This window comes from Lacerta agilis, chromosome 10 (genome assembly GCF_009819535.1).
Source record: "Lacerta agilis isolate rLacAgi1 chromosome 10, rLacAgi1.pri, whole genome shotgun sequence".
In the NCBI taxonomy this organism is placed as follows: domain Eukaryota; kingdom Metazoa; phylum Chordata; class Lepidosauria; order Squamata; family Lacertidae; genus Lacerta; species Lacerta agilis.
In genome coordinates, this window is record NC_046321.1 from 3,446,070 (window position 1) to 3,463,407 (window position 17,338).

The 17,338-nt window shown below is 46.7% G+C and overlaps 1 protein-coding gene across 1 annotated transcript in view; it reads right to left on the reverse strand.

The window, feature by feature from the left end:
- CCDC136 (coiled-coil domain containing 136) overlaps positions 1-17,338 on the reverse strand; it is a 40,514-nt gene that overhangs the window by 5,007 nt on the left and 18,169 nt on the right. The window contains exons 4-7 of the mRNA XM_033163498.1: positions 9,150-9,524; positions 6,618-6,735; positions 4,248-4,455; positions 1,909-2,040 (exon numbers count right to left, since the gene is read on the reverse strand). Of these exons, the coding sequence (XP_033019389.1) occupies positions 1,909-2,040; positions 4,248-4,455; positions 6,618-6,735; positions 9,150-9,524 (833 nt within the window). The remainder of the gene's footprint in view (positions 1-1,908; positions 2,041-4,247; positions 4,456-6,617; positions 6,736-9,149; positions 9,525-17,338) is intronic.

Sequence of the window (17,338 nt, forward strand, 5' to 3'; positions counted from 1 at the left end):
AAAAAAGCAAATGCTATTCTTGGCTGCGTCAACAGAAGTCTAGTGTCCAGATCAAGGGAAGTAATAGTCCCGTTGTATTCCTCCTTGGTCAGACCACACCTGGAATTACGGTGTCCAGTTCTGGGCACCACAGTTTAAGGAGGATATTGACAAGTTGGAACATGTGCAGAGGAGGGCGACCAAGATGATCAAGTGTCTGGAAACTAAGCCTGATGAAGAATGGTTGAAGGAGCTGGGTATGTTTAGCCTGGAAAAGAGACTGAGGGGAGACATGAGAGTCATCTTCAAATATCTCAAGGGCTGTCCCCTGGAAGACGGAACAAGCTTGTTTTCTCCTGCTCTGGAGGGTAGGACTCGAATCAGTGGCTTCAAGTTACAAGAAAGGAGATTCCGACTCAACATCAGGAAGAACTTTCTGGTGGCCAGAGCCGTTTGACAGTGGAATGGGAGGTGGTGGACTCTCTTTCATTGGAGGTTTTTAAGCAGAGGTGGAATGGGCATCTGTCTTGTACTGTACAAGATTCCTGCATTGCAGAGGATTGGACTAGATGACCCTCGGGGGGTCCCTTCCAACTCCACATTTCTACGATTCTGCGATTGTGCCAGCCATAAATTCACTTCAGACTGATTGTGATAAGGAAAGTACAGTGGTACCTCTGGTTACGTACTTAATTCGTTCCGGAGGTCCGTTCTTAACCTGAAACTGTTCTTAACCTGAAGCACCACTTTAGCTAATGGGACCACCTGCTGCCGCTGCGCCGCCAGAGCACAATTTCTGTTCTTAACCTGAAGCGTGATTTCTGGGTTAGCAGAGTCTGTAACCTGAAGCGTATGTAACCCGAGGTACCACTGTAATGGGAAAGCACACTGGAAAGTGTGGACTGGCTCTTGCTTCGACATCACGTCATCTAGTTTCCCCGGAACGAGTGCCCGTTAAATAGCCAACGTCATCTAATCTCCCTGCAAGCGAACCAGTTTACAGGTCACCCAGAGAGCAGTCTGAGTTATATAAACTTCTCCAAAGAATATCTGTATTCATAAATGTACACAATATTGTTACGCCAGTCCACGGCTGGGCTGGGCTTCGAAGCTGGCCAGTAAAAACTTACCGTATTTTTCACTCCATAGGGCGCACCGGACCATAGGGCGCACCTCGTTTTTAGAGGAGGAAACAAGAAAAAAAAATATTTTTCTGGTTTTCCTCCTCTAAAAGCCCTGGGTTTTTTTTTTGAGGATCAACTAAATGTTTTGCAGCTTTTTTGCAAAGGGAAAAGCCCTGTTTTTTTGGGATCAGCTAAAAGTTTTGCAGCTTTTTTGCAGAGGGGGAAAAGCAAAGCTCCTTTTGCAAAGGGGGGAAAGCAAAGAGGAAAAGCCCCGTTTTTATGGGGTTCAACTCACATTTCTGCAGCTTCTGAAGGAAAGGGAGCCTTTTCTACAGTTTCCAGACAGATAATCTAATCAGCCAATCACCTGTCGCTGAGGAAACAAACAACCTCCCTCTGCAGCACATTCAACAATGGAGGGCGGGGCTGAAAGGGAGCCGGGACTCTTATCTCTCTCCCAATCTCTTGCTGATCAGCTGCTGAGCGGGGTCCTTTCAACACCCCCTTTTCTCTTTGTAAAATAACAAGCATGATCCTCTTTTGGCCCCTGGGCAATTCGGCTCCAGGGACCACCATTCACTCCATAAGACGCACAGATATTTCACCTTACTTTTTAGGAGGAAAAAGGGTGCGTCTTATGGAGCGAAAAATACGGTAATACTTGGCTACCAAGGCACTTTGCATGCATATTTGACTGGACCCTTTACAACCACCCTGGCGCTCTCCGTACTGCTAATGCAGAGCTGAAGCACATGGATTTCCCGCCGAACTCCTGATCAGCACCTGTCCTGTACGCCATGCCTACCTCGCTTCCGTCTTCCCTCCCTGCACTTGCCGCCATTCCCACCTTCCGCTCTTCCGCTCTCCTTGCCCACTCTGGGAGCTCAAGCTGGTCCTTGTATTCCGTCCTGAGCTGGCTGCGTGGGGCTTGGTCGCTCTGCCGGGGCAAACAGAGGGGAAGAGGGTCAAGCTGTGCCCGCCACCCAAAAACTCCGTGCCCCGTTGTTTCCAACCTGCAGGGAGGGTTGCCGGCCTTCTCCGACCCAAGGGAACCTTCCTGGAGTTTTAGGCTGCAGATCCCATCAGCCCCAGGTGGCAAGGCCAGCTGGAAATACCTGAAATATCTGGGAAACCCCTGATTGGAGAAGGCAGCTTTTTCTTGCTGCCTTAAGAACGTAGAAGAGCCTTCTAGATCAGGCCAAAGGGCTTGATGATCTTGGCCCGCATCCTGTTCTCACAACTGCCGGCCAGAAGGACTTTCTTCCATCTGCCCTGAAGCTGCCAACATTCAGCTTCCTTGGAAGTCTGCAGGTTCTGGCATTATGAGAGAAGGAGAAGGACTTTGTCCGTCCGCTTCATGCGGCACACGATTTTCTAAGCTCCTGTCCTGTCGCCTCTTCCTCGCCCTTTCTCCGGACGGAAAAGTCCCAAACACGGCAAACTTTCTCTCCAACCCCTTGATCATTTTGGCTGCCCTTGGAGGGCACCAGGTTGGCGCTTTAGGGAAAGAGACTCCACTCTGAGCAGGGACGTAGGAAGGGTGGGGTGTTGGGGGCAGTGTGCCCCGGGTGCCACCCTGGAGGAGGGGTGACACTTGGCGCGCACCCCCCGTGACGCCCAAACCGAGCCCTGCTTGCCGTTTGCTTTCCTTTTTAAGACGGGCGGAGGAACCTGGCCCGCCCCTCGCCTCCACCCGCTCCGTAGCGCACATGCATATGCGCACTGCAGAGCGGTGGCGCGGCAAACCCAGCGAGCAAGTTGTGGGGCGCGGTTGCCTCACTCCGCGTCTTGCTCGCAGGGTTTGCCGCTGCAGAGCGCGCATGCGTTCCTCCGCTCCAAAGCGCGCGTGCGTCATAAAGAGCAGTGCATGCGCGCTCTGCAGCGGCAAACCCCGCGAGCAAGCCACGGAGCGAGGCAGCCTCGCTCCGCACCTTGCCCGGAAAACCTGCTCAGCGCCGCGGCAAACCCTGCGAGCAAACTGCGGAGCGAGGCTGCCTCGCTCCGCAGCTTGCTCGCGGGGTTTGCCGCGGCGGCGCTGTGGAGCACGCATGCGCTGCTCTGTATGACGCATGAGCGTTCCGCAGCGGCACCGCGCATGCGTGCTCCGCAGCAGCACTCCACCCCCAGGGGGTACCCCCGGTTTTGCCGCTCCCAGCAGCCAAGTGGCTTCATTCGCCACTGACTCTGAGAACAGGAATGGCCAGAAATGCTCACCTTATTCTCTTAAAAATTTTTTTGAAATATATGCATTTCAGCTTTATACATTTCACTACTTTTACAATCATTTTAACACAGGCATAGGCAAACTCCAGCCCTCCAGATGTTTTGGGACTACAATTCCCATCATCCCTGACCACTGGTCCTGTTAGCTAGGGATGATGGGAACTGTAGTTCCAAAACATCTGGAGGGCCGGAGTTTGCCTATGCCTGTTTTAACATTTCAAAACTTGACTTCCTTCCCCCTCTTCCTGCGGCTCCTTAAATTTCTTGTGAATATCTTCTGCATATCCAAATTAACTTAATTTGCTCATTTATTCATCCACTTTAAATATGTACTCTTATAAAACTGCAGGGTTATTACAAGAACCCTGCCAATGTTCTTATCTGTTTACAATTCGTCTGTAAATAAGCCATTTCCATTATTTAATTAAAGAAAAGTTTGCTCTCTTGATTTCTTATTTTTCCGGTAAGTTTCTGAATATTCCATAAGTTTTTGTGTCCATTCTTTCTTTGCTGGGATTTCTGCTTTCTTTCCATTTTGGGGCGAGGAACATTCTTGCCGCTGTAGTTGCACACATGAATGAATTTCTGCATAGTTGGGGTAGTTCTGTCCCTATAATCCCCCAAAGGAAAGCTTCTGGGGTTTTTTTTGGACAAACGTTATTTTAAACATCCTTTTCAATTCATGATATATCGTTTCCCAGTAAGCTCTGACCTTACTGCAAGACCACCATCACATTATGCTCTTATTAGCATCCTCAACCACCACGTTCCACGACCTGCCAAAACCTGGCTCCCCCCCTTAACCCTTCGCCGAACGATTCTTCCAGGGTTCCTTGAAAGGGGGCGGCACCGTTTGAAAACCTCTCCCCATACCTCTCTCTGCGCCTGGTCCAGCTCCGCCTCGCTCTCCTCCCTCCTCACCTGGTAGCACAGGTCAGCCTCGCTCTCCGCCTTCGACAGCTTCTCCTCCTCGTCTCCCTCGCTGGCCGTGCCCGCAATCTCGAAGGACTTGAAGGAGACACTGCCGCTCGCACGGGGCGTGGGCCGCCAATTGATGGACGGGGCGTGGTCCGCGCTCCCCTCCGAGTCCGAGTCGAGGGAGGGAGAGTCGTCCGACTTGCTCCGGGCTCTGTTCGGGGGGAATGGGCTGAGAGGGAGAGAGATGCAAAACTCTCAAAGGAGGCAGGGGCACAGGCAGTGGGAGGGTAAGCGGGGTTTGGGGGTGCGGGAGGGCCCACTGGGCAGCCACGCAGGATTTCCTGGGAAGCGCCTCTGACGGCGAAGGCGGAACATGCCAGAAGCCACGGTCCACCGTGAATTTGTCGAAGCTTCTTCAAAATACCCAGGCCTATAGCTATGAAATAATCTACTGCCTGTGTTGGGGAGAAGACTGTTATTACAGGCTCCCCAAATGCCCCTATTTTCAGAAGCCGTCCCGGTTTCCGATTTGATCCCGGAAAGTCCTGCTTTTCCTTAGGACGTCCCCAATTTCATCGCAGAAATGTTGGTGGATATGGAATTATCTGACACACACACACACACACACACCGAGCTAAGGAGAAAAGTATACAACATTTAGAAGACATAGGCAGCCCTGGATAGAGAAGTGGGTTTTTTTTAATATTAAATGTTTTATTATGTTTTTATATATGTTGGAATCTGCCCAGAGTGGCAACCCAGTCATATGGGTGGGGTATAAATATTAATATTATGCAATAGGGTGTCCTATTTTCATCGGAGAAATGTTGGAGGGTATGTTATGATGACTACTTTACTATCGGGTTGTCTGTCAGTATGATTTTTACTATGCTTTTATCACTGATGTTCTGTAATGTGTTTTAAATATCTTCTGGAGGATTCTTCAAGTCTAGTATCATATGATGTGGCTAAATTCTGCACTTTAGCTATTGAGAAGCGTAAATCTCTTTTACTGAATAACACACTGTAAAGTTCCTTTGTGTAATTGTTTTATCTCTGGTGATGTTGTTGCCGATTTTTCTGTTTGGATTTATGATTTTCTGTACTGCTGGCTTTTGCCGTAATAAAACTGACCGACTGTAATGTGTTTTTGATGTTGTACACGGCCCTGGGATCTTTTGGAAAAGGGTAGTATATAAATTATTATTATTATTATTATTATTATTATTATTAATATAATTAATAATAATATAAATAATAATTTATTATTATTATTATTAGCTATCCAAGGTGGTAGCCATAACTACAACTGATGTTGTTGAATGATGACCTTTATTAAATCTTATTTAGTGAATGATACTTTAAAATCTTGTTTAAAACCTTGATATAACTCGTTTGATGCTGTTTAATAATGATCTTTGTAAAATCTTAATTACTGAAACTTGATGTAATCCGTGTTGTCTAATATTATTTGATATTGCCAGCTGAGGAAGGCATCTACGCCGAAACGGGGCCCTGTCCTGGTCTCCCTGGTCTCCAGTTCTCTCATTATACATCTGACACGCATCGTAGAAGCCCTTGCATCAATTTCTAAAAGACTTTCAAGAGATTTTTCAATGTGAAACCATTTTTTCATTTAAGACTGTAATTCTTAACAGGATTAACACTATATTTGTATTTACTTATGAGTAAACGCATCTTTTTGGTTGAAACTTCTGGCCAGAGTTCTTAATTATATTTATTTCAGTGCATAACTACAACCAGAACATTTGCCCCTGAGGTGTGCAGATGATGATGATGATGATAATAATAATAATAATAATAATAATAATAATAATAATAATAATAATTTGTTATTTCTACCCCGCCCATCTGGCTGGGTTTCCCCACCCGCTCTGGGTGGCTTCCAACAGAAGGTTACATTACAACATCAGTCATTAAAAACTTCCCTAAACAGGTAAATTATTTTGGAAGCGCAGATAGGCTGAGGAGGGACTTTTAACTGTTTCCCGCTCCACTTTGGTCCCAGGGGAAATCTTTGCTCTAGAGCTGATATTTGCAGAAGCAAGAGACCCAGCGTGGTTTAGTGGACAGTGTGCCGGGCTAGGACATGGGAGACGAGGGTTCAAATCCCCGCTCGGTCTTGAAGCCGACTGGGTGGCCTCGGGCATGTCACAGTCTCTCAGCCGAACCTACCTCACAGGGTTGTTGTGAGGATGGAGCTGGAAGGGAGGAGAACAAGGCATGCCACCTTGGGCTCCTTGGAGGAAAGGTGGAATACAAAGGAAACCAAGTAAAATGTGTCCCCCCCCCTTCGCGGTGCTGCCACAAGCCACTCGCCGCCATGCGCAGTCCCGGGACATTGAGACTTACCTGTACTTCAGAGCTTCTAGTCTCTCCAGCTGGTTGACCATGATCTTGTTGCTCTCTTGCAGGATTTGGTACTCGTTGGTCAGCTCCTGGTACTTAATTCTCAGCGTCCGGAGATCCACTGCAAAGCACAACCACCGGGATGAAACACAGAATCATAGAATCCTAGAGTTGGAAGAGACCCCAAGGGCCATCCAGTCCAACCCCCTGCCAAGCAGGAAACACCATCCAAGCATCCTTGACAGATGGCTGTCAAGCCTCCGCTTCAAGACCTCCAAAGAAGGAGACTCCACCACACTCCTTGGCAGCAAATCCCACTGCCGAACAGCTCTCACTGTCAGGAAGTTCTTCCTAATGTTTAGGTGGAATCTTCTTTCTTGTAGTTTGAATCCATTGCTCCGTGTCCGCTTCTCTGGAGCAGCAGAAAACAACCTTTCTCCCTCCTCTATATGACATCCTTTGATATATTTGAACATGGCAATCATATCACCCCTTAACCTTCTTTTCTCCAGGCTAAACATACCCAGCTCCCTAAGCCGTTCCTCATAACGCATCGTTTCCAGGCCTTTGACCATTTTGGTTGCCCTCCTCTGGACACGTTCCAGCTTGTCAGTATCCTTCTTGAACTGTGGTGCCCATCATTTGCCGCAGCCAAGCAGTGCATGTCAGGAGGACTATTGCATCTGATTCAAGCTTTGGTGGGTGGGATTGCCAAAGTCCTCCTTCCACTCCCTTCTTACTTTTTAAAAAGTTTTTTGCCAAGTGCGTAAAATAGAAGGTGTGCAAACGATAAATGCACGTGAACTGTGGGCTTTCCGCATTGGGTACCGATTAATTCCCCGCCGGGTCCGAGACCTTTTTCTCGTGGTTCCGTGGCCGTGCCTTGCAAAAATCCCATCTCCCCTACTGAATTGACGCCCGGTTAAGCAAAACCTCTCTTCGGATATTCTGTGCACCAGATAAGATCTGATTCAGAGGGTGAGGCTGAATTTTCGCAAGGCAAAGCCACAGAACGACAGGGACAGCTCATGGCGCACAGTATGATCAGGTGAAAAGTGTCGGTGAGCCCTAAAGTTGCTTAATTTGGAAATAAGTCATTTGTTCATTTTTTGACTTACTGGTTCTCCCAGTTTGGTTCTTCCCTTTCCCCCCTCCCAGCGGCTTTTTTCGGCGCGAGGGGCGGGCCAGCGAGGAGGGGGTGTCATGCCAGCGACAAGCGTGATGGCCCCTTGTCGCTGGCCCGCCGCTCGCGCCAAAAGAAGCAGCCGAAAGGGGAGGAAAAAGGAAGCAAAGTGCCCGCTATGCTTCCCTTTTTCCCCCTGTGCAGGCACGGGGCACCGTGCTGTGCACGTGTGTCATGATGCACGCACACGCCACGATGCCCCGCCCCCAGGGGTGCCTCTTGGCTTCCCGCCCCGGGCAGCCAAGGGACTAGAAACGCCCCTGCAGTCCGGCAAGTATCTGTTAAGCTGAGCACACTCTCAATGTGCGTTAGGAGATTCAGGAACTAAGTATTGACCATCTCCAAGGAATGGCCAGGCTACCCAGAAAAGGCAATCAGATAATAAGAAGGCATGATCAGGTATCCTGGCAGACAGGAGAGAAGCAACACACTCAGATTTCTGCTGGGGAATTGGAATTTCTGCTGGGGAATTCTGCTGGGAGTTGGAATCAGAAGAATTATAGGCTACAGCATAACAAAGTTAAGTTAAGAAAGGATAAAAGAGGTAGAGATGTGTAATTTGATGTTTGGTTTCATGTAATAAGATTTTAGAGTTGTGATATGTTGAGAAGAATAAGGTTTAAGGTTTAAGATATATTGATTATAATTGTACGATTAAGATTAGGGGTTAAAAAGTAGATTTTACAGTGTTACAAAGTTACTAAAGAGGATTAGAAATGAACGCAGAAGAGAGGACGTGAGGAAGTCCCAAGTACTAGGATTGTAAAGAAGATTGGGATGAGAAATTAATTGTTTTGTTTGTGTTTGTGTTGCGTTGTTTGTGTAGTGTTTGTGTATTTTGTGTTTTTCAATTTGAAAATCCAATAAAATTGGTATTTAAAAAAAAAACAAATTTCTGCTGGGGACCACCTCTTTCTGTGATGTATGTATGATTTTTTTTGGGGGGGGGGTGGTCTTGAGCTACAGAGGGGCAATTTCAAAAGCCTATATAAGAACTTGCACGCCAATGTTCTGGATTCCTCTCCACCCTCTCTCCGTGGGGTGAGCGGGGGACCCCCTGTTGCAACAGTTTAATAAAGATCATGCTTCCTAGCTGCTTTGCTTCTCAGTATTCTCTGGTTGGCCTGTTATTTTCTCTTGCCGATACATAAGGACTCTCCATAAGAGCTCTTGGATACCCCATAAGGCAGTGGTGGCCAAATTTGGCCCTCTAGTTGTTGCTGGACTACAACTCCCATCATCCCTAGCTAACAGGACCAGTGGTCAGGGATGATGGGAATTGTAGTCCCAAAAACAGCTGAAGGGCCACGTTTGGGCACCACTGCCATAAGGGATAAAGGAGATAACAATACCTTGGAGCCTGGCCACCTCTTCCGAGGTACAGGAGAGACGGTCGTCAAAGTGTGACCCCACCAGCATCTCCGGGGCAGGCTGGCTGTCCCCGGTGCCCGGCCGCTTCATGTTGATCTCGGCCCGCAGGGCGGTGACCTCCATGTCGTACTCGTTCCGGACCCTCTGCACCCTCTCCAGCTCGGCTTTCAGCCGGCAGATCTCCTCCTGCAGCCCGGCCACCTCGTTCTCGTGCAAGGCGGCCGCCTCCTCGGCGTCCAAGCGCAGGCTGTGGATCTCCTCGTTGGCCTCCCGCAACTCGCGCTCCAAGCGGTCCAGCTCCACGTCTTTCACCTCCTGCAGCGAGTCGAACTCATCTTTCAAGGAGCACATCTGAGCTGGATTTGGGGGGGAGAAGAAGGCAAAGGGGGCTTTCGGTTAGTCGCCGAGTTTGGGCGGGAAGGCCAATTTGCAGCCCGGGGGCCACATTCCCTTCTGAAGCTGCCATTCGGGGGCCACAAGCCCTGATATTTTTAAAGAATTTGACCAGAGCTCTCTTTGAACCTGTTCCTCCCCTTTATAACTTCCTTTTTCAGCCGCCTCTTGCCTTGGTCAGGAGATGGCGCATGAGCAGTAAGCATAATAATAATAATAATAATAATAATAATAATAATAATAATATTTTTTGTACCCCGTCCATCTGACTGAGTAGCCCCAGTCACTCTGATTGGATTCCAACATTATAGATAGATAGATAGATAGAGAGATAGATAGATAGATAGATAGATAGATAGATAGATAGATAGACAGACATATATACATACTTGTGCAGCTGAAAACACTGGCAGCCTTAAGATAAATTCAACAGTATAAATCAGTATAAATCAGTTTTGACGGATGTAATAATGGAATACTGAATGGTATAGTTTTTATTAAATGTGCAGGGATTTATGATATGTAATATGAACCATGGAAAGAGAAGAAGGGAAGTCATTCATATTTTAAGGTTGTTTAAATGAATATTCTAAATTGTAAAACAGAAAATACAGGTGAAACTCGAAAAATTAGAATATCGTGGAAAATGTAAAAATGAGGGTGTAAAAATGAGTACTTTACACTGTAAAACAGAAAATTTAAATATATATATATATATACACACACACACACACACACACACACACACACACCAAAAAAATAAGATAAAAAACATCACTACCAACATCTCAAGCTTCGCCTCTTCCCATCTGCATCGCCCCGAACCCTGAGATCATACTTCGAGGCCCTTCTTTGTGTGCCTACTCCGCAAGAGGTCCGGAGGGTGGCATCACGAGAACAGGGCCTTTTCTGTGTTGGCTCCATTTATGGGATGCTCTCCCCAGGGAGGCTCGCCTGGTGCCTTCGCTACATCTTTATGCACCAGGTGAAAACATTCCTCTTCAACCAGGCCTTTGGCTATTAAAACAACTGATGGCCTTTTCAATGTGTCTGCGGGGAGTTGTGTTTTAAATCATTATCTTTAAATCATTTTCTGTTTTTATGTTGTAAACTGCCTTTCACAACTCGTCACCATCGTCTGAAAGACTCATCTCTGCATACCTAAGGTGCGTAACCTCCAACATTTCTCCGATGAAAATAGGGATGTTAATAATAATAATAATAATAATAATAATAATAATAATAATAATTTTACTGTTTATACCGCACCCATCTGACTAGGTTGCCCCAGCCGCTCTGGGCGGATTCCAACATATATAAAAACATAATAAAACATTAAAAAAATTACAAAACCTCCCTATACAGGGCTGCCTTCAGATGGCTTGGGGGTTGGATAACTCCATCCCCTCCAGCATTTCTCTGATGAAAATAGGGATGTCCTGAGGAAAAGCAGGACATTCCGGGATCAAATCAGAAGCCGGGATCAGTTTTGTAAATCTGGAAAATAGGGACACTTGGAGGGTCTGCTGTAAGCCGCCTTTGAGGTGCAAAGGCGGACTATTAATAAATACAGTGGTGCCCCGCTAGACGAAAATAATTCGTTCTGCGAAAATTTTCGTCTAGCGGGTTTTTCGTCTTGCGGAGCGGCAATGACAGCCGCGCTCCGCAAAACGAAAAAAAAAAAGACGAAAATTTTTCGTCTTGCGAGGCAGCCCCATAGACTTTTTCGTCTTGCGGGGCAGCCTCCCGCTAGACGAATGCCTTCGTCTAGCGAGTTTTTCGTCTTGCGAGGCATTCGTCTAGCGGGGTACCACTGTATGTAGTTATTATTATTATTATTATTATTATTATTATTATTATTTAGACGCCAGCTTGATTCACCCATAAAAATAGGGGGGGACAGGTAGTGAAGAGGGAGAGAAGGCACCCCAGCAAATCAAGCTATTACTAAAAGCGCAGGAGCAGAGGCAGAGGGAAGAGTTGGCAACCCTCGCTGGGGTTGGGCGCTGGGGGATGGCGGTTCCACTTGGCCCCGGGCGCAGGTCACGTGACCCCAAAGCCAGGGGCCACACCTGGGGGGAGAAGGGGGAGGCGGGAGGCTTTGGGGTGGGAGCAGGACCGGCCCCAGACCTGTCTCAAAGGGGCTGCGGGGGCCACTCCTGGCAGTTGCGCCGCTCTGGGGGCCAGCTGCCATGGCAACGCCCCGCGCTGGCGTCCAGACCCCTTGTTCTCGGGCCCAGGGGGACTCACAGCCAAGCGAGGACGAATGGCCCAGCTCCATGGCCGGGGCCGGTCCGGGGGGCCCCGGCGGAACCGACACACCCGGCCCCTGCGTTCAGCTTGGGGGGGGCCCTGGGCCCTTAAAGCGGCGGCACCTCGGAACCTGCCAGGCTAGGCCGGAGCCTTGGCATGGCTACTGAGCAGAGGGCGATGGCGCAGGCCGGGCAGGATCGGTCCCGTTGTTTGTTGGTTATATTAGTATTTATTGATAGGGTTGCCAGGTCTGCTTCCGAAAAACAGCAGACAAGCGGGGGGGGGGCGTGTTAAATTAAATTAAATTATATATTTTCTCACAAACATTTTAACACGTATTAAAATACCATTTCATCATAAAGCTTTTGAATAAAAAAAAAAGTCCACTATTTTGTGGGGGGGAATTAGTGAACATAATGTGAAAAATGTGGACTGCCCACTCAAAGAGTGGACACCTGGCAACCCTGTTTATTGAATTTATATATTGCCCTTCATACCCAAGGATCGCAGGGTGGTTTAGGGTTGCCAGGTGTCCACTATTTGAGTGGACAGTCCACTTTTTCACATTATGTTCACTATTTTTTCCCCACAAAAAATAGTGGGCATTTTTTTATTCAAAAGCTTTATGATGAAATGGTATTTTAATACGTGTTAAAATGTTTGTGAGAAAATATATAATTTAATTTAATTTAACACACACCCACACACCCGGCTTGTCTACTATTTTTTGGAAGCAGACCTGGCAACCCTAGGTGGTTTACAGTATAAAAACCACAAAATTGACGTAACATAGTAACAAACAGAAACAACAAACCATAAAAGCCGTAGATTGTTTGATTAGTCCATGCGGGGCCCGGATCCGGCCCAATCGCCTTTTCAATCCGGCCCGCAGACAGTCCGGGAATCAGCGTGTTTTTACATGAGTAGAATGTGTCCTTTTATTTAAAATGCATCTCTGGGTTATTTGTGGGGCATAGGAAATTGTTCGTTTTATTTTTCAAAATATAGTCCAGCCCCACCGCCCCTGCTGAAAAAGTTTGCTGACCCCTGCAAAGGCCTGGGAGAAAAGGAGTGGTTTTTTTGCTTGGCACCTAAAGAGATGTAATAAAGGCACCAGGCGAGCCTCCCTGGGGTGAGCATCTCACATATGGGGAGCCACCACTGAAAAGGTCCCGTTCTCGTGTTGCCAACCTCATGGAGGGGGCACACAAAGGAGGGCCTCAGGAGATGATCCCAGGGTCCGGGTTGGTTCATATGGGGAGAGGTGGTACTTGAGGGGTTGTGGTCCTGGGCCGTTTGAGGCCTTGTAGGTCAACACCAGCACTTTGAATCGGACCCAGAAACTACCATATTTTTCACTCCATAAGACGCACTTTTTCCCTCCTAAAAAGTAAGGGGAAGTGTCTGTGCATCTTATGGAGCGAATGTGTGGTCAGTCTCTGGCTCCCTTTCCAGCCCGCCCCCTTGCCCAGGCCTCCATTGTTGAATGTTCTGCAGGCGGAGGTTGTTTGTTTCCCCAGAGACATGGGGCTGGCTGATTAGATTATGTGTCTGGAAACTGTAGAAACGGATCCCTTTCCTTTTCTATAGAAGCTGCAAAACTGTGAGTTGAACCCCATAGAATCATAGAATAGAATCATAGAATCATAGAGTTGGAAGAGACCACAAGGGCCATCCAGTCCAACCCCCTGCCAAGCAATAGAAAAAAAAATAGAAACAGGATTTTTTTCCTTTGCAAAGTAAGCTCAACAACTTTGAGCTGATCCTCAAAAAGGGGGCTTTTCCCCTTTGCAAAAAAAGCTGCACAACTGTGAGCTGATCCCCAAAATAATGGGGCTTTTCCTCTTTCCTCCTCTAAAAACTAGGTGCATCTTATGGAGCGAAAAATACAGTAAGCAGCAGCCAGCACAGTTGGGCCAAGATCGGTGTAATACACTCAAGCCATCTTGCCCCTGTGAGCAACATGGCCGCCAAATTCTGCACCAGCTGAACTTTCCAAACAGCTCTGAGTCAGGCTTTGCCAACCTGGTGCCCTCCAGATGTTTTGGGTAACAATTCCCATCATGGAGTTGTAGTCTAAAGTGTCCAGGTTGCTGGAGGCAGTGGGGTCTACCGCAGGCATTTTTTTTTCAAGGGACCCCAAGATCTGGAGCTGACACTGCTCTTGGTTTTAATAATAATAATAATAATAATAATAATAATAATAATAATAGCAGTTTTAATGAGGCTGCTTTTTGGAACAACTCTGGTCCATGGGGTCACGAAGAGTCGGACACGACTAAACGACTAATCAACAACAACAGCAATTTCATTTTGCACCTGAATGAACAGAATGGTTGCAAAAAATAAAAAGAGCTATTCCATTTTTCAGGTGTATATATGTATTCATGTTGCTTTCCCCCCCCACCCCTTAAAACTCTCTATATTACTATCCTCATAAAATCTGCAAGCGTTACAAGTATGAATGAATGAATGAATGGTCTTTATTACGGTCAGAGACCAGAAAATCAATAAAACAATTCGTTTCATAAATAGCATCTATATACCAAAATCACTTTTAAATTTTACAATCAGCACATTTAGACTTTAAAAATTGGTGAGATATCTCAGCAATCTCATCACTTTAAAATCATTCCTAAGGGGATTAAGTGGACTCTTTATCTCTAATATTTGCTGGCGTTACAAGTATGCAAAACAAGTAATTCAACAATAATCGAAATGCATGTGTTTACATGTGATTCCTAGGTTACAGGGAAATACGTCTGTTTTGATCTCAAAAGCTTGCATTTTTGCAGCAAGGGATTTGAGAGCCCCAGAACAGAGCCTTATTCTCCTGCTCTCTTCAACAGCATGAAGGCATGACTGTAAAGACACAGGGAGCTGCCTTCAGCCAAGTTAAATCCTTTGTCCATCTGGCTCCACGTTGTCTATGCTGATGGGTTCAAGACACAGGCTTTTTCCCAGCCCTTCTCCGAGATGCCAGGATTTTTGTTCCCTTAGCATAAAGCAAGAAAACCTGGTGCTTTTGCCAGTGGTCGGAGCGCAGGGGGGAAATCCCAGCCACACAGAATACAGTATAGGGAACAGCTTGAATCTCTGCTGCTGCAGGGATGTCGTTTTAAAACTGTATTTTTAAACTGTCTCAAACCACCTTGCAAGCACCCTTCTGTTAAAAGCCGGTCTATAAATACCAAGCAAGAAAAAAAGCAATACGTTTTTTTTAAAAAAAAATCTACAGCTCCAAAACTATTCAGTCTGGCTTACCAACTCCACTTTGCAAAGACACGATAAAATTGGCTTCGGGGAGTCTTTTTACACACAGCATCTTGCCAAGAAGAAAGTTGATCGGGGCTGATTTCCTGAGGTCTGAAATCACCTTTCCTCATTTACTCAGATGGAGTCACTCCACACTTCTTCTCCAAAGCGACTGATTCCCGGAGAGCCATAGTGCAAGTTTTGCAGAATAAGGTGGTGGCATCGGACTGCACCCAGAGGGTGGAAAGACTGGGCATTTGCCCGGCTGGCCCCCAAGGCCAGCTCCTTTCCACTTTGCACAGAGTGGCTTGGTTCACACATAATGCTAAACCACAGTTTAATTAAACCACGGCTTAACATTATGTGTGAACCCAGCGCTGTAGATTAACTATGGTTGTAAGTGACTCTGGGTTGCCCCGGGCAAGGTAAAGGGACGGACAAATTTAATAAATAAAAATGTATTAATTAATAAGATAATTTGTTTATGTATGCGACAACGGCCACCTGGATACTGCTAGCCCAACAATGGAAAGAAGAAGTCCCCACTAAAGAAGATTGGCACATTAAGTTAACGGAGTATGCTGAAATGGCTAAATTAACTGGGAAACCTAGAAATCAAGATGAAAACAAATATAAAAAAGAATGGGAAATGTTTGTTGCATATTTACAAAAGCAATGTACACAAGTTAATACATTGGAAGGATTTAAAAAACAACAACACTTGTTGGACAATGTACAAAAATTGGAAGTAATCAGAGATAAAAGTTTTATTGACATGCGTGAATTAAAATATTACAAAGGAACCAAGGGAGGTAGTGGAGGGAAATCAGTGTGTGGTGGGGGTGTCATTTGTTAACCCACCCCCTCCCCAGAAAAATCACTTGGAAGTTTTTTTAAAAAGCACATCTGGGAGAATACCGGTAGTTCTAAAACGGCCCACTCCCTGTTGACCTAGCTTTCTACTTGCAGGGAGGTTTTTTTTAGTGCAGGGAAGCATGGGAACGGAGCCCCGTCCTTTACCACCTGAAGCGGTAGGGTTAATTCTGCCACTCTCAGGAAACTTGTGGACTCTCCTTCACTGGAGGTTTTTAAGCAGAGGTTGGACAGCCATCTTTCAAGGGGTTCTTTAGCTGTGATTCCTGCATTGCAGGGGGTTGGACTAGATGACCCTTGATCCATGATTCTATGACTCTAACACCTCATTCCACTGCAGGAAGGAGGACTCCGACAGGATACCTGCTGTTCAACCCAGTCTGTTTAGAAGCATTTGCAAACTTTAAGAATCCTGGTTGCAGCTCTCGGCAGTTCTTGGGATGGATGCCACAACCTCAACTGCCCCCAAATGGAGGGGGGGGAAAATACAGGACTTGCGATTTTTGCTTTAGTATAAAAACAAGTAGAGTTCAGCATTATCTGAAAAAAATAACTCATAAATTATGTGTTACCTAAGGCTCGGAGGACCCTGAAAAACTCAATTTCACTTAGGATTTTATCTCACATGTGTACAAAGACAGACTCACAGGACTCCGTCTCTGCGGTACAATGTGAAGTTCGGCTTTCCTGAAGTTTTTGTGTCCTCTGCCTAGTTGACCCAAGTCTCTTCCAGATATACTGCGGTGCTTTTTGGTGTGCGTACATGTACTCCTGTTTATTTTCATTCTACTGATATCTCAAAGGTTGCCACATGGCGGACGCAGCAAGCTTCTTTCCTCCTGCAACAGAGTAGGAACCGAACCCATGGCTTCAAATTACAAGAAAGGAGATTCTGACTAAACATCAAGCTTTCTGACGGAGAGAGCCGTTCCGCTGTGGGACGGACTAGTTAAGGAGGTGGTGGACTCTCCTTCCTTGGAGGTTTTCTAAGCAGAGCTTGGATAGCCAACCTGTCGGGGAAGCTTTAGCTGAGATTCCTGCATTGCAGGGGGTTGGACTAGATGATCCCTGGGAGTCCCTTCCAACTCTAAGATTCTATGATTTACTGAAATTTCAAAGAACACAGCCTGGCGCAGGACATGAAGAGAGAAGAGGGCCTTCCGACAAAAGGTGTGCTGGAGATTTGTGAGTTGGTTTGATGGACGACACCTGCCTTTGCAAGGGAGACGAGCTCCATCTGGTGTTTTTGTTTGTTTAGTCGTTTAGTCGTGTCCGACTCTTTGGGACCCCATGGACACGCCAGGCACTCCTGTCTCCCACTGCCTCCCGCAGTTTGGCCAAACTCATGTTAGTAGCTTCGAGAACACTGTCCAACCATCTCATCCTCTGTCATCCC